Raw genomic sequence first — 23,375 nt, forward strand, 5'->3', positions numbered from 1 at the left:
GAAAACATTTTGCTTTTCCCCAAAGCCAACAGAGCTAGGGGAGGCAGCAGGGAAATATCCCAGCTCAGGCTGTACCTGGTTCTCTGGGATGGGTCACAGAACACACCATGGCCTCACAAACAGCACAACCAAGTGCTTTTTTTCCCAGACTCTTTCCAGCAGGCTGGCTGCACCTGCATGCACACAGCCTCTTCCACAGGCAGGAATACCTGCCACAGGGCAGCCTGCGACAGAACAGGTCCTTGAGCACATGTAGGAATGGGTTTTATAGATTTTATATAATACCTGTCACTTTTTTCAGAATTTTGCAAGTTTCAGCTATGGGATATTTCTTATAAGAATGGGAGAGGAAGAAATGAAACAAAATAGTCTATTGAAGGATTTTTTTCTAATAAAAGTTTTCCACTAATATGCCCTGCTTTCTCCCTGCACAGCTGCTGAGCTCTGAGCAATACTGAAGGGTTGCTCCTGACTGAAGCCCTAAGGCTGAGATAAGTCAGTGTCTGCTCCAGTCTAGGGCCCCAGGGCTTTACACAACCAGGGTACCTGGAGCAAAAGAGACAAAGGTCTGGAATCGGGAAACATTTCCCATAAAACTGGTTTATTTTGTCAACATTCCCATCAAATCTGTGCAGACCATGTTGCTGATGGGCAAAACCAAAAATCAAAATGCGCCTTTTACTGCCTGTTGTACCAATCCCTGTGGAAGAGGATCCAGCTCTGCAGCCAAAATCATTGCTGATTTAAGGAGCAGAAAGACTTTCAGATCCTCAGGAGACAGGTAAGTGAAAGATGGTTTTGTTTAGCGTTGTTGTAAGAAAAACATGTAAGGCTTGTCTTCACAGGGAAGTGATGATGAACTAAGTGGAGCAGCCCTGCTGAGGCTGGTAACTCTGATTCCCCCTTCCCCCATCCAAACAAGCACAAAGAAATGAACCTCATGGGGATCGTGTGAGCTCTCCCTGGGTTAGAACAAAAGCTGTCTGCAAGGGATATTCCACCTTTCCCTGTCCCAGGCTGGCAGCCCTGGGGCTCTGCTCTCCAGGCTGTGGCAGCATGTCCCAGGCAGGGTCCCTACCACCAGCGGAAGTGGGCGTACGCCCGGTTGGCCTCTGCCATCTTGTGCAGGACGTGTTTCTTCTTGATGACGGGCCCCTCGTTGTTGAAAGCCAGGAGCAGCTCCTGGGAGAGCTTGTCTGGCATCAGTGTCCGGCGGTGTTTGTTCTCCCTGCACTCGGTGATCAACCACTTCATGGCCAGGAAGCGCTTCCGATTGTCTGTCAGCGGGACAGGCACCTGGGAAAGGGATAAACCACGGCAGTTATCATCAACCTGCTCCTGCCCAGCAGCCACACAGCAGCAGCTGCACCTGCAGGTGTTCACTGTGCTGCTCTCTGCAGCCAGAGCTGCTCCAAACAGCTGAGCCCTGCCAGTTCTCCTGCTCTCTCCATAGGAACTGGCCACTGCTACCAAAATGGAAAATCTGGCCTGTTTGGGAGCTGGGTCCAGGCTGGTTTGAGTTAGCAGAGATGGGAGATGGTCACCCCATCTCTGCACTGAATACAGAGAAGTCACAGAATCACAGCATGGCTTGGGTTGGAAGAGACCTTAAAGATCATCTCATTCCAAATGCCTCCACATCTCACCTCTCCTTTAGGCCCCAAGGGCTGCAGAGCCTGTACTCAGAGACAGATTCTGCTCATGTTTTAAATACCCCACTGGATCCAGGTGACCCATTTTGCCACGCTGACCTGCCCCAGGGCTTTGGGACCTCTCCCCAAGCAACATGGTGCAGTGGAAAGATGGGACTGGTAATCCAGACTACCAATTCCTTTGCTGCTAGTCTCTGTCTCTTTGGAAAATACTTGCTGTGTATTTCTCCTCACATCTAGTCAGAGAACCAGAGACTGCTGCTGCTTAATGGTTGCACTTGATTGATCTTAGAAGTCTTTTCCAACCTTAGTGATTCTGTGTGATTCCCCTTAGTGATTAGGGGAAGCACAATACTCGGAGGTGGGGATCCTGATTTTGGACGATTTCTAGGTGCTGTTTTATTCCAGATTGCAAAGTGGTTCTTTTCAAGGAGAGATATTCTTGAGCTGATGGGGTGGAAACCAGTTCATTTGCCTCCCTAGCTAATTGTCTCTGAACCAGATGTGCTCCTAGCCCCTCTTTCATCACCTGGTAGGTTTTGCCTCCTTTGGTGATGTTGCTGAGCCCAATGATGGGCTGACAGTTCTTGAGAGCCTGGTGGAAAATGACGTAGGGGTTGCATTCAATTGCCTCCTTCTCATTTTCTGGAGCTTTGTGGTACTTCTCCAGCTGCTTCCTTTTAATGGCCTCCAGAGTCTTGGAAGAAAGGCAAGAAAGAAGACATACAGGGCAGATGGATTCTCTCACTCTATGAGGTTACATCACTTTTACCCCATTTTCACCTGAGCAGCTGGTCCACCAGCCCCAGAGGCAAAAGACCCATTGGGAATTCTTTAACTCAAGTTTTATTTCACCCTCTTCCAGCTCTTCAGTCTCTTTTATCAGTCATTGCATTTTGGGTGAGGGGGATGAGCAGCAGAAACCTGGGCCAGAAGCCAGGGAGAGGCAGGGACAAAGTGGAGCCAGGAATAGGGGGCTGTGCACTGAGCATCCTCCCCTGCAAAGCCTGGACTCCAGAGCCTGTGTGCTTTTCTGTAACAAGGAATCAGCAATTAATTGGGAATATTTGGGCAAAATGTGTTTCCATTTCAAGGGAGTTCAAGGGTGGAAGAGACCAGATGGGAACACCAGTTAATACCAGTTGCTGTGGGTCAGAGCAGGCTCAAAGCTGTGTCATGTAGGTGACACATCTGTGGGACAAGTTGTACGGAGGGTAAGGCACGTCAGAGAGCTGCAAAGATCTTTAGAGAAAATGATGCTTTTTAAGGGTATTCTCTGTGTTTATGTGGTACAAAAGAACACAGGCATAATGAAGGATGGAAGGAGAAATCTCTCCACGAAGCCGGTCTGTGAGCTACCGAGGCTGGGGCAATGTACATTTTATCAGACAAATCAGGGTTTATCAAAGGAATCATGCTGCAATGGCAGAATGAAACACTTCAGGACCACAGAGATGGACCACCTGAGTTCTGGTATTCCCCATTTCAGTGGGTTTGACGTCCCAGCCTTCCATTTTGTCCAGTTTTAACCCAATAGTGAGAAGAAACCTGAGTTCTTACCTGAGACATGAGGCTTCTGGCCAGCACTTTATTTCCACTCTTCATCATCATATTGGTGAATTTGCTGTAAGCACAAAGTCAGACAGGATCTGATATGAATTCTGATTTTATCACCCACAGAAATAAGCCCCCCACCCCCATCCCTTTGTGTTGTTCCCATGGTTAAGCGTGGGTGCTGTAATTATCTCTAATCACTGCAGAACAATGGACTCATTGATGAGAAAAGATTAATCCAGAATATAGGGATTGTGCTGTAACAAAAGGCAATGTGAAGCCAGCAGGTGAAGATAGAGGAAGGAAGCACAGGCATTTTTGGAGAGGAGAAGCTGCTGCTTTCTCTGACCTGATCATGGGGTCGCTGAACACGGAACTGGAGAGACTGGGAGGAGCAGCTTTGATGGGTCGAACAGCCTTAAGCTCCATGTGTTCCCTTTCCTCGTCAGTCAGCTCCTCTAAAGGTTTCTGATACGATTCCTTTTTCACTTCTGGCTCCAGGTAGCTGGGGTTGTAGCGGGTCCATCTCACCGGCATTATCCTGCAAGGAACAAGAGAAGCGGGGCTGTAACCCAGCGCACGTGCTGTGTCGTGACAGCGATGCAGACAGATGTGGGCAGATGTGAACACGCCTCAGAGGGAATGCTAGATGTAACAGGCACCACGTGGCAGTGGGGCGAGCAGCTCAAAGTGGATTCTATCCCTTTTTTCACTGTTCCTGTGGCACTGGAAGCGGCTGCTCAGTGCAGTCACCATCTCTGGAGCTGCTCAAGAGGCGTCTGGACTAGCGCTGGGTTACGTGGTTTAGGGATTAGATGACCTTAAAGGTCCAACCTTCCAACCTTGACAGTTCCATGCCTATGGGAGCCGGGCAAAAACAGGCGGGCGGCCTGTCCGCGTGCTCCCAGCGCGGCGCGCACCCTCCCCGCACCCCCGTGTGCTCCCGGCCAGCCGCCCCCGGGCCTCCTCCCGTGCTGCCCGTGTCCCTGCGATGGGGAGCAGCCCCTGGGGAGCCCCCCCGGGCCCTCTCCCCGCTCACCGGGGCAGCCACGCCCGCAGCCTCCGGCCCAGCCCCGCCGCGCTGGGCGCCGCCATCTTCCCCCGCGTGGGCGGGGCCACGGCGGCGGTGTGGGCGGGGTCAGCGCTGGCCCCGCCCCCTCGCGCGGCGCTCGGGCGGGGCGGGGCCCCGGCTCGCTCCGGCAACATGGCGGAGGCTGAGGGGGAGAGCCTGGAGTCGTGGCTGAGTGAGTACCGCGGGCACTGCTCGGCCCCCTCTGCCCCCCTCTGCCTCCCTCAGCCTCCCTCAGCCCCCCTCAGCCCCTTCCCAGCGCCTCCCCGCAGCCTCCGCTCGCCCGACCCCGCCACCCCCTTCAGCCGCACGGGAGCCCCCCGGCCTCCCCGGGACAGCGCCTTGGGGACATTTGGGCACAGCCCCCCCCCGGGCGTGAGGGAGTTTCGGCACACCGGGCACACTCAGCACGCCGGGGATGCGCGGTCAGCTTGGTGTGGGGCCGGTGCCAGCCCCGTGTGGGCACCGGGCAGCTCCGCGGCTCGGCTGCTGCTTTTTCTTGTCCGTAAAGAATCGTGGTTCGTGTCTGTCCCTCACGGCTCCTGCCTTGCTTGAGTTGTGGCCTGTGGAGTGTACAGCCTGAGTGCTGTTGGTGAGGTTCAGAATTGTGGGGGTTCCCAGATGAATTAATTGTATTTACTGTGATTTTCAAGCAGACAAATGCTGCTTTGTGCCTGGCTGCAGTTTCAGGGGAGTTGTGGACATCCATTCTGTACAAGCTGGAATAGATCAAAACCCTTTGTCAGGCTAAGGTACCTTAAAGGTTAGAGGGGACAAATCCTCGTTGTTTGTTGATGCCCAGCCCTGCTGAGTGTCCCCTGCCTGTGTCCGTGCTGCCCGTGTCATTTGGGCTCTGGCTGTACAGAACACAGCGGTGTGATTCCTGAACGAATCAGTCATAACTGTCATTGTTTTTTGTATATTCTACACATAGGAGCTCCTGCTGCTGTCCCTGGGAGGCCATGCTGCACATCATAGCCTGTTGCCTAGATTTTCTTCCCTTTTTTTTTAATAGTTATTTGTTTGATTATGGCAGCAAGTGAAGTTCCAAGTAGTCAGGCACTGGGCAAACAGCAGAAGATGGGCATTACCCCAAATACCTCAGAGTGCAAAACTTGTTACCCTTGGAGCTATCCTTCCATAAAGAAGCTTAGATAATTCTCCTTTGTTCTTGGTATTTTTATATAAAATTCAAACATGTACATGCTGTCATGATAAGAGATGCTGGCTGAAAGATGTTTTCATCTATTCTCATTTTAGCTCAATCCCTTCTGTCCCCTTACCGTTTTTGCTCCTCCTCTGAACTCCCACAATTAGTCAGTATCTTTTGTTGTAGCCAGTGAGACACAAGAAGGAACACCCACATCCCTTCCTTGCAATCTTTCTCTGAGGAGAGCTGACTCACTCAGTTCAGTTTGTGTGTGAAAATGTCTCTAGTAGGAAGGATATTTTGGGTTGTGTAGCCTGGAATGCTTCCTGACTGCTTATTTTGCAGGGATATTTTTTAATTGAGGAAGTTAAAGGAGAGGTGATGTGTCCTTGGCCAAGGGGCTACAGGGAAGAGTTGCAAAGGCCTTACTCACTGTGAGAAGCATTGCAGCGAGCCTGCTTGCAGGGGGGCACACATTTTTCAAGGTTTGAGTGCTGCTGTCGGGTTTAGGAGGATGCTTTTATGCCAGGTCACTGCTGGAGTGATCGCTGCTGGTGTGGCTTTATCGCCCCTCCCATCGCAGGGTGCGCGGAGCCTTCTGTGTCTGGGAATTGCCGTGAGGCCGGGCAGGCAGAGCTGCTGCAGCTCTCCCGAGGGGTTTTTTCTATAATCATGACAAAGCCACGGCTAATGCCAACCCTGAGGGTGTGCCATGCTGTACCCTTCCCGAGGGAATGGCTCAGCAGCACAGCCAACTACCCAGCCACGGGAAGATGGAGATTTCTTACTGAAAATGTTGCATTTTTTTATCCTGTGGTGGTGTGCAGCTTCCTGCTGCCCTGCCTCTGGCATCAGGTGGAGTCACAGACCCATGAAGTAACATCATCCTCATGTCCTGCTGCTGCAGCAAGATCTGTGCCTCAGCCTGGGATGATCTGGCATCTGCATGTCCTGCCTCATTCCAGGCAGCTGGAATGAGAGAAGGTGATCCTTCCTGTCCTCTCCTGGCAGGCAGGCTCTGCTTCTGCTCTGGGCTGAAACAGAAGAAGGTTAGGAAGGAGATAATGTCAATTGTACAAACACAACTGGAGCCTTTCACTCCAATGCTGCTCTTTCTGCTGCATCCAAAAGGAAGCTCCTTGTATCCCGCTCATGTCAGGCTGAGGCAGTGTTCCACTGTGGAACACATGTAAATGGATAAAATATTATAACTGTCTTAATTTCTTTTTTCCTTTGTTTGTCTGGCTCAGCATTCTTTTCTGGCCAGGACTGCAGAGTCTGACTGTTAGACTGGACATGCCTGGGCTGGGAATCACAGGCTAAGCCTGACCTGGGGAAACTCTTTGGGGTGGCTTTTGGCTGATTTCAGTAGAGAAGTGAACCCAGGAAAACAGGAGCATTCGTTACCAGCCAGTTAATGGTCTGTGGTTCTCTTCATTCCAACTGCTCTGTGGTTCTCTGCTCTCCAATATCGGTTCTCTCTAGAGAAAACAAACACCTTTGTTTCATATCTAATTATTAATCTTAATGTTGCCTCATTAGCATTTCAGTCTGGCAGAGCACCTGAGGGCTGAGTGGCTCTGATACTCAGGGTGGCTGTAAAGCAGCTTTGTTTGTCCTGAGCACATTAAAATAAAGCTGAAAACTGAGGCAGAAGTGGTGGCAGGACTGGGGCAGTGCCAAGACTTCAGTCCCCAGATTGCTAGTTTAGATTCATGTGGTTGCCAGTGTGAAATGGGATTTTCAGGAGGGGCCCAGGTGGACAAGTGTCTCTGGAAGCAAATAACTGGTACCAAATGGGCCTTAGTTGGCAGTTTCAACAGAAAAGCCAAGGACTTGATATTCCAGAGCACCAACCCTTCATCCTGGACTGAATCTTTTCACATAAGGGTAGGAGCATATTTATAAAGCAGCACATATGAGCTCCTTGCCCACATTTTAAGCATTCTGCATAAAAATAGAGAGGATTGTAAGTAACAACTTAATAGACATGACACAGCTTCCTATAGGGCTGGAAAGGTGAGGAGAGGTGATTCCACTCCGCTGGGATGCTGAGTTCATGTGGCTGTGCTGAGACTGGGGACAGCTATCCATACACCCTGTTGTGTTGTGTCATGCAAACACATCAATCTCCAGAGCCAGGGCAGGACTTGTGATCAAGCTCATTAACTTTTATGAGCCAAGGTTTCATATGGAGGTTTTATGGATGTTGGAAATAGAAAATTTCATCATGTGGAACAGCACTTCCCTTTGGCAGTTACTCTCTCCTTCTGAAACTTCACTGTCTTCGTGTGAGAGCTTTGCAGAAAAAAACTTAGATGAGTCTGAGAGCATGATATAATCCAGTGTCATTGCAAAAAGTTTTTGGAGATATTTGGAGCGGCTTTAAAATTAGAACTTTGAACATGGAAAACTTGGTTACATTTTCCTGTTTGTACCACATAATTTTCAAAATTTCAGGATGTGCAGCCAATAGAGTCCAGTTGGTTGTGTGTCCATATCTGTTTGTGCTCCTCCTGCATTTATTGAGTAAATTCCCTTAATTCCAGGCAGGAACTGAGTGTTTTTCTTCTGGGTCTGCTGAGCACAAGAGGTGCTTTGGGGAACCAAACCACCACAGTGCTGTTTGACTTGCATGAAGAGGCTTTAGATTGTTTTAAGTCCATGGTTTCATGATGCTTCGAGGGTGTTCATCAGTTGAAAATGTGGTAATAACGTTTAGGTGCCACATGTTTGGAACAGTTGTTTGGCTGTGCAGAAGTTGTCTTTTAAACTGAGCTTCCCTTGAATCTCTTGAGTTTAGGACCAGCCTGGTAGCTCAGCGAGTTCTACAGAATGTCTTGCAGTTGTTCCTCCCTCACTGCTGTCTTCTGCTCATCTAGGGTCCCGTGAAGGTCAGCAGTGGGCACAGAGATTCACCAGTGGAATATTCTACCATGCAATCCATGTTAAAACTTACTTGCTTTACAAGTACCATTCAGTGAGAAGGAAAACCTGAGCAAACTTTGCAGGATGGGCACAGTAGGAGGGCTGAGGTGCACTGAGAAAGGGGGGGTTTGGAGCAGATGCCTGACAGCTGTTTAGCTGTCTCTGGAAAAGCAAAAGGATATGTTTTAATGATGATAAAAAATGACACTTGGCAGTGCAGCATGTGTTTGTTTTCTTATGCTTCCCTCTGAGATGAAAGTGCAGGGGTATGTGCTGGGTTTTTTCCTGCTCTTCATCTCCTGCTCTGTCTGACTAAGCAGTATTTAATTTCTTAAACGTCTTTCCATTATATTAAAATTTTTAGGAAGGTTTCTTACAGGCCAGCTCTTAGATACATAGGGACAAGTACAGTGCATTGTTTCTTCCCATACAAGAAAGAAAAACCATTATGTCTGGTCATCTTGGCTGGAAAATTAGGTTAAAGCAGGAATCTGATCTCCTGTAAATTCATTGCTGCAGCAGGGTTAAGTAAAATACATGGAAAATATGCATTCATAACCAAAGAAGTGCTGATAGCCTCACTACTCTGCAATCAGTACAGTCAGTGAGGTCCTGCTGCTTAAGGGAGGATCCTTCAGGAGCCTGAAATAGCCCTGCCAGGAAAGCATTGATCTCTTAGCTTCAGCATGTAGGATTTGAGTTCCTGATCAGGTGCAGGCTGCAGTGTTTATTATTTGCAAGAAGAACTCAATGTATAATAATAAATTTCAGTTCATAAATCCCAGGAGAAATGCTAAGGCATCAATCAAATCAGCTGGCACTCCAAAAGCAAGTGCTAATGCTAAATGACTGTTATTAAACATCTGATGTTCCAGCTCTTGCTTCTGCAAAATTCCCGGGGAATACAAAAATCATTTCATCTGTAGAAAGTGTGAGGGTTTAACCTTTAAAGAGTTTATTGTTACAGCCAAATAGAAAGAGACAGCATTTCAGGCAGAGGAAGATGTGAGCTGAAATATTTAATTCTGTGCTCTCATTTAGGATGTGGGAATAACCTGTCTCTAAGCACTTGAGGTTTGGCCACCTGTTTTCTTTGGAAAGCAGTGGTTTTTACTGGATGTTTGGATGTCTCAACTTGGACACACCCTTTTTCCTGAAGACATGCCACATGTAAACTTCTTTCTCATGTTTTAGAGCTGGCAATGATGTCAAATGCTTTTCTCTAGGAAATGTGTGACCTTTTATACTGTTTCTTCTCTTGACTGGCAATATGTTTTCTTTCCCTTGCCAAAGATAAAGCCACCAACCCATCCAACAGGCAGGAAGACTGGGAATACATCATCGGATTCTGTGACCAGATCAACAAGGAACTTGAAGGGTGGGTGTCCCAAACTGCTCCAGACTTAATAAATCAATGTTCACAGTTTAAAGTGTGAAATTCCATTATTAAACATTTACATTTTCATTTATATATATCGATATCACAAGGAAGAGCTGGCTACAACAGAGAGATGCTGCCTCTCTTGTGAAAGGCAGCATGGCTAATCCAGACTGAGCACTGGGAAACTGGGAATTCTGAATCTGCTTCTAATTTCAGGTTCAGCAGCTCCAGGGTTCTCATCTGGCCAAAATTATTCAATTTGCCAGTCTGTTAAATGGGGTTATCACTGATAATGCTGGTGGAGCTTCACATCTTTAAAATCTTTACTTAGCAAGACACTTTGTTTAAACAGCAGGATTTGTGAAAGTGTTAAAATCCTCCATGGTGTTTACCTGTTCTCTTCCAGGCCACAGATAGCTGTGAGACTCCTGGCTCATAAAATCCAGTCACCACAGGAATGGGAGGCGGTCCAAGCCTTGACAGTAGGTAGTCCTTTCCCCTCCTCTTAAATCCAGCCATGTATCCTGTTGCATCACCTGGGTGGAGTAGAGGGGGCACAGGCTGTGTCCATGGGGTCAGCTGGGGGCTGAGTGCCCTGATCCCTGGGAGGGAGCACAGTTCCATCCCTAAAGTGTCCAGAAGCAACTCTGGGTTAGTTTGAGCTGCTTTCCTTTGTTATCTTCAGGCAAGATTTGTTTTTATTGTTGAGGCCAAGTATTGAGATAGCACAGACCCAGATACAATTGGATGAGAGTGGGACATCAGCCTGCCTTGATGTGTCGTCCCTAAAGATGGGAAATAGATGTCTGCATGGAGCAGGAATACTCGTCTCACTGACAATTTACCTCCCCTCTGAGCACACAATAATAACACACTGTTATTGTAGGGTTTTTCCCTTTGCTTTCAGCCCCTGTTTCTGTTCCTTGAATGCAGGTGCTGGAAGCTTGTATGAAGAATTGTGGGAGAAGATTTCATAATGAAGTTGGGAAGTTTCGCTTTTTAAACGAGTTAATAAAAGTTGTGTCTCCAAAGGTTAGTCCCTGAGCATTACAGCTGTAGCTGCTTTCTGTTTGACCTCTGTAAGCTACAGACAGAATCCAAAATATTTGCAGTGTTCTGTTTGGCTCATTGCACTTACTAGTCTATATTCAAGAGCATTTTTTAACTAAGCTTTTGTTGTTTGGGGTTTTTTTATGCCTTACTAAATTTCTCAGGAAGTTGTACTAAATTGCCATCACTATGCAGTCTCTGGGCTGTTTTGATCCTTCAGATAACTCTAAAGGGCTTCTAAAACTTGTGCTGTATTGTTTTAAAAAATGAAATGCCAGTGATTGTGGAAGAGAAATGTGATGCAGAGGTTAAGACAAGAGGTTTGACAACACACCATGGAGTTCTAGTCCTCATTCTGCTGACTTGCTGTGTAAAGAGTGCTAGGCTAAGTCCCTCAACATTCATGATGAGTTTAATGTGCTGAAAATCTTCCCTGTGGCATGATTGATGTAGCAATGCATTCCCAAATTCTCTCCCATAAGACAGAGGAGCGGGTGGTTCTTTGTATTGCTGTAATTGTTAAAATAGCAAAATCCTGGAGCCAGCAGAATAGCTGCTTTTTCTTTTGCTGAATGTAATCACAAAGCTTCTCTTCACTGTTATTTCAAATCTATTAGAGGAGCAACTTTTCCTCATAGTGAGATGTACCTTAGACAATCTTGGAACTTGGATCATGCACCTTTGAATGTATTTCGCTGAGCTTCCACAGACCTTTATTTTAAAAAAGAAATTAAGAACATGAAGAATTTGGATCTTTTTTCCCACACTTAGTACCTGGGGGACCGAGTCTCAGAGAAGGTGAAGTCCAAAGTGATTGAATTGCTGTATAGCTGGACTGTGGCATTGCCAGAGGAATCCAAAATCAAGGATGCCTACTACATGCTGAAGAGGCAAGGTAGGGAGTCAGCTGCTCACTCATGCATTCTCTCCAGCCTGGGCTTTGAGCAGGAGTGTCACAAAATATACAGCTTCTGATTAAATGGGATGAAGGCAAGCTCTGAGGGGAGATAGAACAAGGGAGAAATTCACTGAAAAGCTTTTCATTATGTGTAAATGCCTTGGGCAGGGTTGGGTTGGCTCTGTTAACTAAATTAGTGAAATACCTTGCAAATACTTTTGTTTTGGTTTGAAGGGCCTTTTCAAAATTCTTTTTTTTTTTTGGTGAAGTCGTTATTAGATTATTTGAACAAGTCTAATTTAAAGTGAAATGAGGGCTTCCAAGTGCTTTTTGTGTTCTTTTAACTAAATGGTTTTGCAGCTGTTCCTTTAGTTCAGCTGACACACATTTTTTGTGTAGGCACAATGGAAAAACCTCAGTAGCTTCACAAGAAAAATAGATTCCATGAAAGCTCTGGAAACCATCCTGTCTTATGAGGACACACAGATTGCAAGTCATAGCTGTCCCTTGCAGCACTGTGGATGGATAAACTAAAGGCTGAATGGGACTGAATATGGTTCCTCCCCTTCAGAGGGAGAGTTTTAGCTCATGCTGTGGGGTTGGGAGAACATCCAGGTAAAAGTCAGCCTAGGGATTTGGATGTATTGTTCACTGGAACAGCGTGGCAGCATCCAGCACAGATGTGTGTTGGCTCTGAGAGAAGCCTGGGAGTACCTGTGTGCCCTGCCTGCTGTGAGTGTGTGTGCTGACCCACAGGATCCCTTTGTGCTTTCAGGGATTGTCATGTTTGATCCTGTGATTCCTGCAGACAGAACGCTGATTCCTTCCCCACCACCTCGTCCCAAGAACCCGGTGTTTGATGATGAGGAGAAATCCAAGGTACAGTGAAGGCTTTTGTCAAAATCACTAATGAAAAGTGATTACTCACATTTAGAATAAGGAAGCAAAGTATAATAATGTGGGTTTTATTTTGGGGAGGGGTGGTCTGTACTTTTGCGGGGTTCACTCCTTTGTCCTCCTGCTTAACCCAGAGTTCCAGTTACGACTTTGTGTTACCATTGTGGGGTTATTTATATTAAAGTGCCATCCTGCTGTAGTACTGGAAAGCAGAGAATGTTTCACACACAGGAGGAGAAACAATGTATTTGAGGAATAACTATCTAGTGCTAGAAGTCACTGAGATGTCCCAGAATATGTCCTGTGTAAAAACAGGAATGCAGCAACTCACATAGATAATAAACTCTAAATGACTCCTGCTGAACTCCCTGTTACTATGGAAGCTCTGTGAGCTTTGAAATACTGGGCTGTATCCCTTTTCCTCTGAATTGTTCATATAGATTCCTTTCCCTTTGTTCAAGGGTCCTTATTTGTTTCCTGACTATAATTTTCTTGTCTTTCAGCTTCTAGCCAAGCTGCTGAAAAGCAAAAACCCAGATGATTTACAAGAGGCCAACAAACTTATAAAATCCATGGTAAAAGAGGTAAGAAATTCCTGTAGGATTGGTTCATATCAGCAATCTGTTTACCAGATTTTAAGCAATTTGATTTCATATGGTGGAGAGCTTAAGATTTGGTTTCTAGCTTGTACCTAGGAGATGTTCATGTCACAGAAATGTCTACAGTTGGTGTCTCTGGTGGATGATGGGGCCAGAATTGAATGTCTCTTGTAAATAACCACATTCCCGTCATTCAAGGTGGGATTTCATATCAAGGTTAGGTAGGAACATCATGGTACCACCTCTGGGTGCTGAGGACTGAGTCACTGTACTGGGTCTTCTCAAAAACAAGTTCATGGAAACACCTTCCTGTTTGTAGAGCTGTACTGCATCCACCCATGGCAGTCATTCCAAACTCCGGAGTCCAGGAAATGACTCACTGGGATTCTGGCAAATCAAAGGATACCTTCTGGACCATAGTGGTTGTATAAGTTACCAAGATAATTTCATTTAAGCTCCTCTTGTCCCCAGGGCAGATTCTCCTACATCTTCAGTTGGAACCTCCAATCAGAGATGGGTGGATGTTTTCCACCAGAGTGTGCTTGTTGTTCCTAGTAAATGTTTTGCTTCAAACACATCTCTTTTGTTAAGTGGCATCAAGTGAACAAAAAAAAATCTTCTGAAAAGGTCAGAAAAAAACTTCTGGGAACTTTTTTAGTGGTGTAATTATACATTGAAGTCTATCTAATGAGACTTTTTGGAAATACGGGGTTGCCTGTAATTTATGAATGTGGTGAAAACACAATAAAATAAACAAAGCTTCACATGAACAGAGAAGGGTTTTGTTTGCTTTTTTCTGGCTTAACCTTAGATAGCCATTACTTGGCATGTTTGCAGATAATATCTGTGGCTGTGTTACTGTGAGCTTTTAGAAGGAAACTCACCCTTTCTGTCTGTGCTTTCCACACTGAAGGATGAGGCTCGCATCCAGAAGGTGACAAAGCGCATGCACACGCTGGAGGAGGTGAACAACAACGTGAAGCTGCTCAATGAGATGCTGGTTCATTACAGCAAAGAGGAGTCATCAGAGGCTGACAGGGAGCTCATGAAGGTGGGTCTGAGCTGCTCCTTCTTCCCAGCAATCCTAGAGTCAGTCCTTTCTTACAGACTTGAGTTTTGCAGATAATTACAAACACTATAGTAAAATGGAGAGCAGTGGTGAGAAACAGGAGCAATTGCTGCAAACAGCAGGCAACAAAATATCCATGTTTTTAGTGAATTCCTTTCATTAAAAGACTGAGTGGGGAGTAGCTCCATTTCATCTATGTTTGAAGTGAGGTGCAGCTGTTCTCCAAAGGTGCAGCGTAGCAGAACCTAGAAGCTGCATTTTGTAATTCTGGATTGTATAAAGACACACAGATTGCAGGTCATAACTGTCCATTGCAGCACTGTAGATGAATAAACTAAAGTCTGAATGGGGCAGAAAATAGTCCTTCCCCTTCAGAGGGAGAGTTTTAGCTGTTTTAGCTTGTGTTACAGGGTTAGGAGAACATCAGCAAAGTGAAAATTAAAGCAACCACCAGGGATGACTTGGTAGGCCCAGAGCCTTTAAGAATTGCACATTATCTTATTAAAAAAAAAATCAAACCCACTTATTTTTTACAATAAGGTCTTTAAAGAGTGGTAAGATGCTTAAGAAACGTATTTGTTTCTGTGAACTGTTTTGTTACTGCCACCTTTCTGCTGTGTGGTTGCAGCACAATTGAAGCCTAATTGCCAAAGCATGATTCTGCTCTTCCTCAGGCTTTTAGGGACTGGTCTACAAGGAAAGAACATCTCTTTTGGATTAGAGCTTGGTCATAAGTGCTGATGTGAGGGAGGACTGAGAAATGTGTTGGAATGCAGGTTGTGTTACCCCAGGCTCATGTAACGCTGCTCAGCATTGTGAGCTGGGCACAGAGGGCCATCCTGGCTGTGCAGCCACACTGGCACAGGTAACATAGTGAAACTGGTCTGTTCTGGGGGTCTTTTTGTGCTGACTGGTGCTGCTAGCAGTGGCTCCAGGCTGGTGAAATCCTCTGTCCTAATCTGTCTTTCAGGAGCTCTATGAAAGATGTGAAACCAAAAGACGGACACTGTTCAAGCTGGCCAGTGAGACAGAGGATAATGACAGCAGTTTGGGTAAACTAAGCTACACTTTTCGTTTTTAAATTGCTTTTGTGCTCCTTGCCTTTGTAAGGGTTCAGCTATAAAGCAATTTCTTCACTGTGGGTTCCTGTTGCTTTAATAAAGGACAGTCCTTCCCTCTTTGTGCTTATCATTTCAGTTCAGGCAAGGACTGGATAGTAAAGTTGGTTCAGGAGGATGGGAGCAGCAATGGGGGACATCTGCTGCTTTGGGAGGGGAAGGGAGTTGCTGTGGGGAACAGCCTTGAGCTCATTTTTTTCTTTGTACTGCAGTGTGCATGGAGCTAAAAAAGGTCAGGGTATTGCTTATAGAAATGTGGCAGAGGCAGAGTGATGGAGCTTATAGACAAATATTAATGTTTTTTCTTGCTGATTATTTAGCTGACAACTAAGCACTCTCAGCATTAGTGAGAACAAAGTGACTAAAGCCCTGGAGGTAATTTTTATTTCTCTTGTAGGGGATATTCTGCAGGCCAGTGACAATTTATCGCGTGTGATAAATTCCTATAAAAAAATAATAGAGGGACAAGTGATCAATGGTGAAGTGGATCTCCCTGGGATGTCCGTAGTGGAAGGTGAGTTCCTGGGAAGACAATTGTTTAATTTTTGAATCCTGCAATTCTAAGTCTTTTGAAAAATGTTTCCTGTTTTGTTAAAATAGCGTTTGATGGTTTTTGTGGCCAACAGTTTGTGAAGCAGAGGGGAACAAGAAGGCTCCTGAGCAGTGGATAAGCAATTCTGGACAGGAGCAGCAGTGCTGCAGCTTTGCATTCTCCATTGCTCAGTCCATATTATTGAAACCTTTGATGACATCAGTAGCAAATATCCATATGAGCAGTTTGTGTGTCTGGAAGTTCTCATACATTTTCCTCCCCGCATTTGTCCTGTTTCTTAATGGTAATGTGTAAGAAGAAGATAATTTTATCAAAAACACAAGATCTGAAGAGTAGGAGCTGGAGCAGGGGTCCTTTTCCTCCTTTGCAAGTAATTCAATTTGTGAATTCAGGCCAGTTGCCCACTTCACACTTCAGTTTCACCATTAAAAGCTCTGGACACAAGTGTGACAGAATTACCATTTGGGACTCAAACATTTTTGCTGCTGCCTGGCAGCATCTTACTGGGACAAGACTTCTAAATATGAAGATTGAGGTGGTATGGATTTCTTTGAGCTTTCCAGCTCTCTGGTAATCTCTCTAATGCTGTAGGATCTCCCAAAGCCTCATCTGAGTTCAAAAGATTTTTGAAGGTATCATGAATTGTGAAGCACTGGGGAAGGAGCAGTAGTTACAGCAGGTTTTCATTCTTTTAAGTATCTGTGTTGATTTACATAGTCCAGACAGCAAATATCCTTTCTCTGTTACAAAGAGCCATAAGCCGTGCCCAGATGAGGATCTCTCTGCTAATTGCTTGTGCACACTGAGTTTGCTGTGAGCTTTTTGCCTTCTTTCCTAGTAATGCTCTTCTCCTGTCTGCTGCAGGGAGTAACTCCACCAATAATCTCAACACCCTCATTGACCTTGTTGGACTGGATGTCACCAGCACGCCGCCACCTCCGATGCCATCCAGCAGCCTGGCACCAGCCCCCAGCACAGCCCCTGGCCCAGCTGAAATCCCCATCCTCCCTCCTCCTCCCCAGACTCTGGCACCGCTGCGCAGCAGCTCCTCCAGCCAGGTGGAACCAGCACCCACCCAGCAGGGCAGCACAACCAACTCCCTGTCCTTGCTGGATGAGGAGCTCCTGTGCTTGGGTAAGATGCTGAGGGGCCTGCAGAAGGGCTGCTCAATCCATCCTAAGGAAGGCTGCTTCTGTGTTCTCCATGTTCCTAGATTCCAAGGAACACTCCCTTGCAACATTCTGAATATAAGCCCTGGTCAGTGAGTCGGTATTAAAATCACTTCCCAGAGCTGGCTGCAAGAAAGTAACTGTTTAGTGCAATTGAAGTCTGATCTCTGGGGCTGCTGTGACATGCTGTTTGGGACAGATGAAGCCCTGATTGTGAGGTTGTGCTAAGGAGAAGGTGCCTCAGAGGGGTTGTGCATAGGAGCCTCAGAATGCCCTTCTGTGGAGCCCAGATGTGAACAGCAGAAGGCAATGCTAATCAGGATGGATTAGAAGAGCTGTGTGCAGGGCGTGACTGTTGGCTGCTGGTGCTGTCAGTCTCTTCCACATCACAGCCTTGCAGTCCATCTCAGTGTTTCATCAGGTTCTTGGGCTCTGGAAGAGCTGAATCAAGTTTTGATAGTACTGAAACAGCAGCCAAGGAGTTACACTGAATTAATTTTTTCCTCCTGTTATTTTTCTCTTCAGGCCTGAATGACCCAGCCCCTGCAGCAGGGAAGGAGACCTCAGAAAACAACCAGTGGAGCATGTTTGAGGTACAAAGGAGGAGTCTCAGGGAAAGGAAGGGAGGGATGGACTGACATTGTGGGAGGTCTCAGGACACTGTCACCTTGGAGAAGCATGTGATCAAACACACAAGCTAAGGGGCAGTCTGGCTTAGCCCTAAAATCTGGGATAGCTGTGTTTAAACAGAGCAGGTATCCCTGAACTTGGCTTTCTCAGTGTCTCATCTGTCCCCATGATGTTAGTCCTTTGCTTTGCTTAAATTACAGATCAGATGTAGCCCTGACTTAGGCCACAGACTTTGCTGCTTGTCAGCCAGCACCTGTTTTTGTGGTAAACCTCTGTCCCTCTGTAACAGAGCAGTGCTATCTCTGCATCAGGGCCAGCAGAGAGTTAGAGCATCTGCCTGTCCTCTCTTTCAGAATGAGCAGTTGGACCTGGATTTCTTTAATCCGAAGATGGTGACTGTTGCTTGCAACCCTGCAGGGAACTCTCTTCTCCATCACACATCACAGACCACGTGTGGGACATCAGTCACGCTGCCTTCTGCTTTCCCAGCCTCCCAGACTGCTCCCAGCATCCCAGCACCAAACTCAGCACCATTTGTATTTCCTGCTGTGCCACCTGCAGGGCCTCCTAAGAGTATTCCAGCTGCTTCTGGGTATTTCAGCTCGTCTGTGGGGAGCAATATGTCACATAAGATGGATGCACTGGGACAACTCCTTGAAGAAGCCAAAGGGTAACCAAAAGTCCTGAGTTTGCTTTGGCTCTGCAGTTAGAAGCCAAGCTCACTGCAGTGCCAGGTTCTGAGAATGACTTTCAACTCTTTGGTTTGGCAGAAATATGGGATTGGGATTTTTTCTTAGAGGTTTCAGTTTACAAACTCATACGAGTTTCCCACCTCTGGGAGGGAAAGGCAGGCAGAGCACACGGCTCTACTATTGCCTGACCCACAGGTGTGATGTGAAGGTGAATTAGCTGTTAAGGTACAGCTTCCTGACTTAGAGAGAGGAAGGAAGTTCCTTCCTTTCCTTCCTGACCCCAACCTGACCACTACCCCTGTCCTTGTAGTTCTCATGTGAGACCATGCAGAGTCACAGACTCCAGCCCGACTCCAGGCTGCTGCTTTGTCCTTGTGATGAGCTGTTACCTCTGGGAATTGGTGAAATTCCTGCTTCACTTCCAGCTCCATTCACCATGACCTTTCTGTCTCTCTTGCAGGAGTGCCACCCAAGGCATGGCGACACCTTCAGTGTTCCCTGGGGTTACTTTGCCAACCTCTGTCGCCCCTGCCCCATTAGCAGCGCCTGCAGGGCTGCCAGCCACTGCCTCTGGGGCCCCTCCAGCTCCCTTCCCAAGCAGCTGCACTGCTGGATCAGGAAGTCCTCTCTTCCAGCCAGCATCATTCCAGCAGCAAGGCAGTCCCATGAAAGCACCTGAAGTTTCTCTGGCCAATGTCCACGTTCCCTTGGAATCCATTAAACCCAGTAAGTATTTCAGGTTTTTCACTTTGCTCTGGATATTTTTTAAAGGCAAAGCTTCTTGTCAAAGGTCATGAAATTCAGAGAAGGGATGAGTGGCTCCAGCTGAACATCCTGATCACCTGATGCTGCCTCATGAACCTGGATCCTCTCCCTTCTCTCCCTGTGGCAGGCAGTGCCCTGCCCGTGACAGCCTACGACAAGAACGGGTTCCGGATCCTGCTGCACTTTGCCAGGGAGTGCCCGCCGGGCCGCTCGGATGTGCTGGTCGTGGTGGTGTCCATGCTGAACACGGCGCCGCTGCCCGTGAGGAACATCGTGCTGCAGGCGGCCGTGCCCAAGGTAGGGACTCACGGGACAGAGACGGCAGCCAGGGAGGCCTGGCCATGGGCTTGAGGACTTGGGACAGCCTGGTCTGACCTTTCCATGGGCTATGCTCTTTCCAGAACACAAAAGTTCTTGTCAGAGGCAAAAAACACTAAAGATCTGAAAGTCAAGATCTGCCAGTTCCTATTGTGTTTCGCAAGCTGGGCTGGCTCTTGTTCCCTCATTCTCACTTGTGGGTTGATTCTCTTCCATTTGGATATGTGCTGTTGTCCCTCCAGCCAGTGTATGCATCCTCCATTGTCCCCAAGGCAGGAGATCATCACTGAGGTTCTGCTCTCTGTTTCATTTGTAGTCCATGAAGGTGAAGCTACAGCCACCCTCTGGCACTGAGCTGTCTCCGTTCAATCCCATCCAGCCACCAGCTGCCATCACCCAGGTCATGCTTCTGGCAAATCCTGCAAAGGTGAGGGGGACAGTGGGATTTATCCTGCCCTCTTCAGACACGTTTGAGATCAACTGAACTCTGTGGAGGGGTGGGACCAAACATTTGAGCAGCTGCAGCTGTTTATTCCTAAAAGTTTGGACTTGATGATCTTGGAGGTCTTTCCCAACCTTAATTATCTGTGATTCTAATGTGCCGTCCAGAAGTGGTTACCATGGAGTGTTGGTGTTTCAGTTCAGGGCTAGATGAGGCGCTTCCCAACTGTCTTTGGCACGAGAGGTATGAGAAGGGGCAGTATACATCTTCCAGCCAAAGGGCAAGGATCATGTCAGGCTCAGCTTTAAAGGGTAGCAGAGCTGCGTCAGGAGTTTGACTGTGGCTTTGCTGATAATTAGATGAATGCTAAATTAACTGGTGCTGTAGCAGTACTTTTGGTGAACCAGCAGACAAATGTCAGATCTTGTCTGTTCCATCATTCTCTGAGGAAGTACTTGTGACAAGGAACACCACAGGATTGACGCTTCCCTTTCTGTTGATGATGCTTGGAGCATCTGAGAAGCTCTTTTTCCTTGCTGTAGTCACTCAGCCAGTCAGCCAGCTCTGAAAGTGCAAAGCTGAAGGACTTTCTAATTGTTTTACAAATGTAGATGTTTATACTTGAGAATTACAATGAAAGTGCCCTTCAAGTATCAGCTGAAATCTCTGAGATAAAAAGATGAATGTCAGATGGGTTTAGTGGATGTTTAAAAAATGTGGGTACATGAAGGTGCCGTCATTGAAGGGCTGCTTCCGTTTCATGCTTACTGTATTGCAAGGCATTTTCAGAGCAGGAACTGTTTTATCTTCCTCCACATGATGAGGAATTTTAGTTTTGGAACTTTTCCAGCAGCAGTCTTTAGGCTCTGTGGAGAGCAGCTGAGCAATTGTCCACGTCTGTGTAGTCTATGCTCACAGATCATTTATGCTTTTCTCATTCTGCTCCATGCTAAGCAGTAAAAGTTTTTTGGTATAAAAAGTGTAAGGTGAATAACTCAAGTTTGTAAATAGCTGAACTCAATGAACTTAACCTGAGCCCTCCTGCCCCTGCTCTGTACAACAGAAGTCTTGTGCTCTTTGTAGAGCTGTAACAGTGAAGTGTTTTATTCAGGGCTGTTGAGCTGTGACTGTTCTCACATTGCTTTTGGGTTTTGTCTTTCCTGCAGGAGAAGGTGAGGCTGAGGTACAGACTGACCTTCACCCTGGGAGATCAGCCCAGCACAGAAGTGGGCGAAGTGGATCAGTTCCCCCCGGTAGAGCAGTGGGGGAATCTATGACCTTAGGACACTGCCAGAGACTCTGACAGGACCAGGGCAGGATCCCACAGGACCAGAACGGATGTGGGGAGGGACACACATGCTATCCACTGGTGATGTTCAGCTTTGTTTACATGTCCTGACCACTCTGCTTGTAGCTTTAGTCCAGAATGTTGTGCCCCACATTTGAAGGGGCCCTGGAACACTTATGCCAAGCATGAACTGAGAGGCAGCCGGCAACAGGCGGTGCTGGCTGCTTTTACTTTGACCTCTGGGTGAATCTGGTTCTATCTTCCACTCTATTAAACTTGAAGTTATTGTATTTTGAGGGAAGACCTGTCAGCAGAAGGGAATTTAGTTGGGTTTCCTGCACTGCTGTCCAGAGATCCCGACAGGCTGTGGGGTGATGATGCCGCGAGCTCAGCGCAGAGCCCTGACAGAGCCCTCCCTGGGACTGTGACCTCCTTGTGCCACACGGGCCCGTGAGCATGCTGAGCAATAATGCTGCTCCATGAGGGAATGCTTCCTTTTTTACACTGAAATAGCACTTAGCTCCCTTCTCCCTCTCCTGCTTCATTCCCCAGGGCCTGTGGAAGCAGCCCCTCGCTCCGTGTGTGCCATACTGCTGTATCTTTACTTGTTATATTTATTTTACGCTGCTGGCTGCCACCCTGAGGCATCCATTTGGGGCAGCTGGTGCTGAGTTTTGTCTGCAAATGGTTACACTGGTTATTTTTTTTGCCTTCATTGTATTCCATAGTGTGGGGAAAAGAGAAATGCATAGTGAGGGAAGAGGGCTGGAGGGTATTGGTCAGTATTGGAGGAGGACAGCACCTGGAGCACAGAACTGTCTTTACAATCACTAGTCAGGGCGAGTGACTGAATCCAGGGATAAGGAGAGATGCCTCTCATGTCCCCTCATGCAGGCAGTGTTACTGGTATAGTCAAATACTGTGTTTTATTGAGCTGAGTACAATGACCTACAGGATGTAAATAATAGAGCCATAGAGTATTGAAACAGAACAAGCGGGCAGAGAAAGGAAGAGGCTCCCCTGAGCTGTGATGGGGCACATGCTGGGTTAATGCCCCATTTTCTTTGTTCCCTGTATTAAGTGGCAAAGTGCAATTGTCCCCACAAAGGGGAAAAGAGTTTTGCTGGACATCAGTGCTAACAGAAGAGCTGATCCCTTAGCTACAACCTCCTAGGAATAAGGTTTAACTCACCAAAACTTGGTTCCAGCAGCCCCTTCTTTCTTCTCAGTTTCCAGTCTCAAGCAGTGCCTCAGTGAGGTCTGAGACAGACTGTTGTAGATTAATGGGGGTTTTTAACACCCATTGGCATGAGCACAGAGCAGTGCTTGCTCAGTCCTTGGACACTCAGCTCTGCATTTCCAGCAGGGCTGTCAAGCAACAGCTCTTCTCAAACATGGAGTGGGAGCAGCACAGAGAAAAGCTGTACAGAGGATGTTGGAATGAATGGTGGCTGTAAAAGCATTGCTGCAAACACAGCTTGCAGTTATTCAGTTAAATTTTCTTTACTGTGCTGCAGAGTAAAAATCCCTAGAAATGAAAAACTGGATGCACAAGCCTGAGGCCCTCATCTGAGGCACCAGGCAGCTGCAGGAGCCCCTGAAGGTGGAATCCAAACTTGTCCACTTGTCCTGGTCTGAAGCCTGTGGAGATCTCAGCCTTGTCAGCTCCCTGATGTAGAAGGCAGGGGAGAGGAATGGGTTATTTGGATCCTGAAGAAAGCTGTTTTAAATTGATGGACTGGGAGATAATGGACAAGGAGAGAATTCTTTCTGCCTCAGAGATGTTCTTGCCAGCACTTCAGACACAGTAGGCGTGGAGGCAGTGCCTGGGTGGTGTGTCCTGAGGAACAGGGTCACTGCTTTCCTGTGTGGGAGAGCACAGGTGCTTTCTGTGAACAGCAGCAGCCACCCAGACATGGACACACACCACAGTCCTGCTGCTTTGGAAATTGAACCATGAATGTTCCTTGCCTGTAGGGTGAGGTTCCTGCTTCATTCCCAGCAGTCCTACCTGTACATACATCTCCAATGCGTTTGTGCTGCTGCATGTTGAATAAATAATTTTCCCTACCTGGCTTCGTGCTGGCCCTTTCTCATGACGGCTTCTGCAGTGCAGTGCTGCTTCTGGAAAGCCTTAGACTCAAACTGTTGAC

General features: G+C 47.1%; 2 protein-coding genes across 2 annotated transcripts; one reads left to right on the top strand and one right to left on the bottom strand.

The window, feature by feature from the left end:
- Positions 1 to 584: 584 nt before the first annotated feature.
- Positions 585 to 4,376, bottom strand: MRPS7 (mitochondrial ribosomal protein S7). The gene is made up of 5 exons (XM_030287569.4): positions 4,246 to 4,376; positions 3,556 to 3,747; positions 3,213 to 3,276; positions 2,182 to 2,349; positions 585 to 1,296 (listed from the first exon to the last, which is right to left on the bottom strand). The coding sequence occupies exons 1-5, from the start codon at positions 4,299 to 4,301 to the stop codon at positions 1,075 to 1,077; spliced, it is 702 nt and encodes a 233-aa protein (XP_030143429.4). The 5' UTR covers positions 4,302 to 4,376; the 3' UTR covers positions 585 to 1,074.
- Positions 4,312 to 23,292, top strand: GGA3 (golgi associated, gamma adaptin ear containing, ARF binding protein 3). Its single transcript, XM_002197097.6, has 17 exons — positions 4,312 to 4,450; positions 9,647 to 9,731; positions 10,141 to 10,216; positions 10,668 to 10,766; positions 11,556 to 11,679; positions 12,458 to 12,561; positions 13,083 to 13,163; positions 14,092 to 14,229; positions 15,218 to 15,299; positions 15,763 to 15,879; positions 16,783 to 17,052; positions 17,613 to 17,680; positions 18,071 to 18,387; positions 18,870 to 19,135; positions 19,302 to 19,471; positions 19,809 to 19,919; positions 21,101 to 23,292. The coding sequence occupies exons 1-17, from the start codon at positions 4,411 to 4,413 to the stop codon at positions 21,209 to 21,211; spliced, it is 2,259 nt and encodes a 752-aa protein (XP_002197133.5). The 5' UTR covers positions 4,312 to 4,410; the 3' UTR covers positions 21,212 to 23,292.
- The last annotated feature ends 83 nt before the right edge of the window (positions 23,293 to 23,375 follow it).

The sequence above is a fragment of the Taeniopygia guttata genome, chromosome 18 (assembly GCF_048771995.1).
Source record: "Taeniopygia guttata chromosome 18, bTaeGut7.mat, whole genome shotgun sequence".
Lineage (NCBI taxonomy): Eukaryota > Metazoa > Chordata > Aves > Passeriformes > Estrildidae > Taeniopygia > Taeniopygia guttata.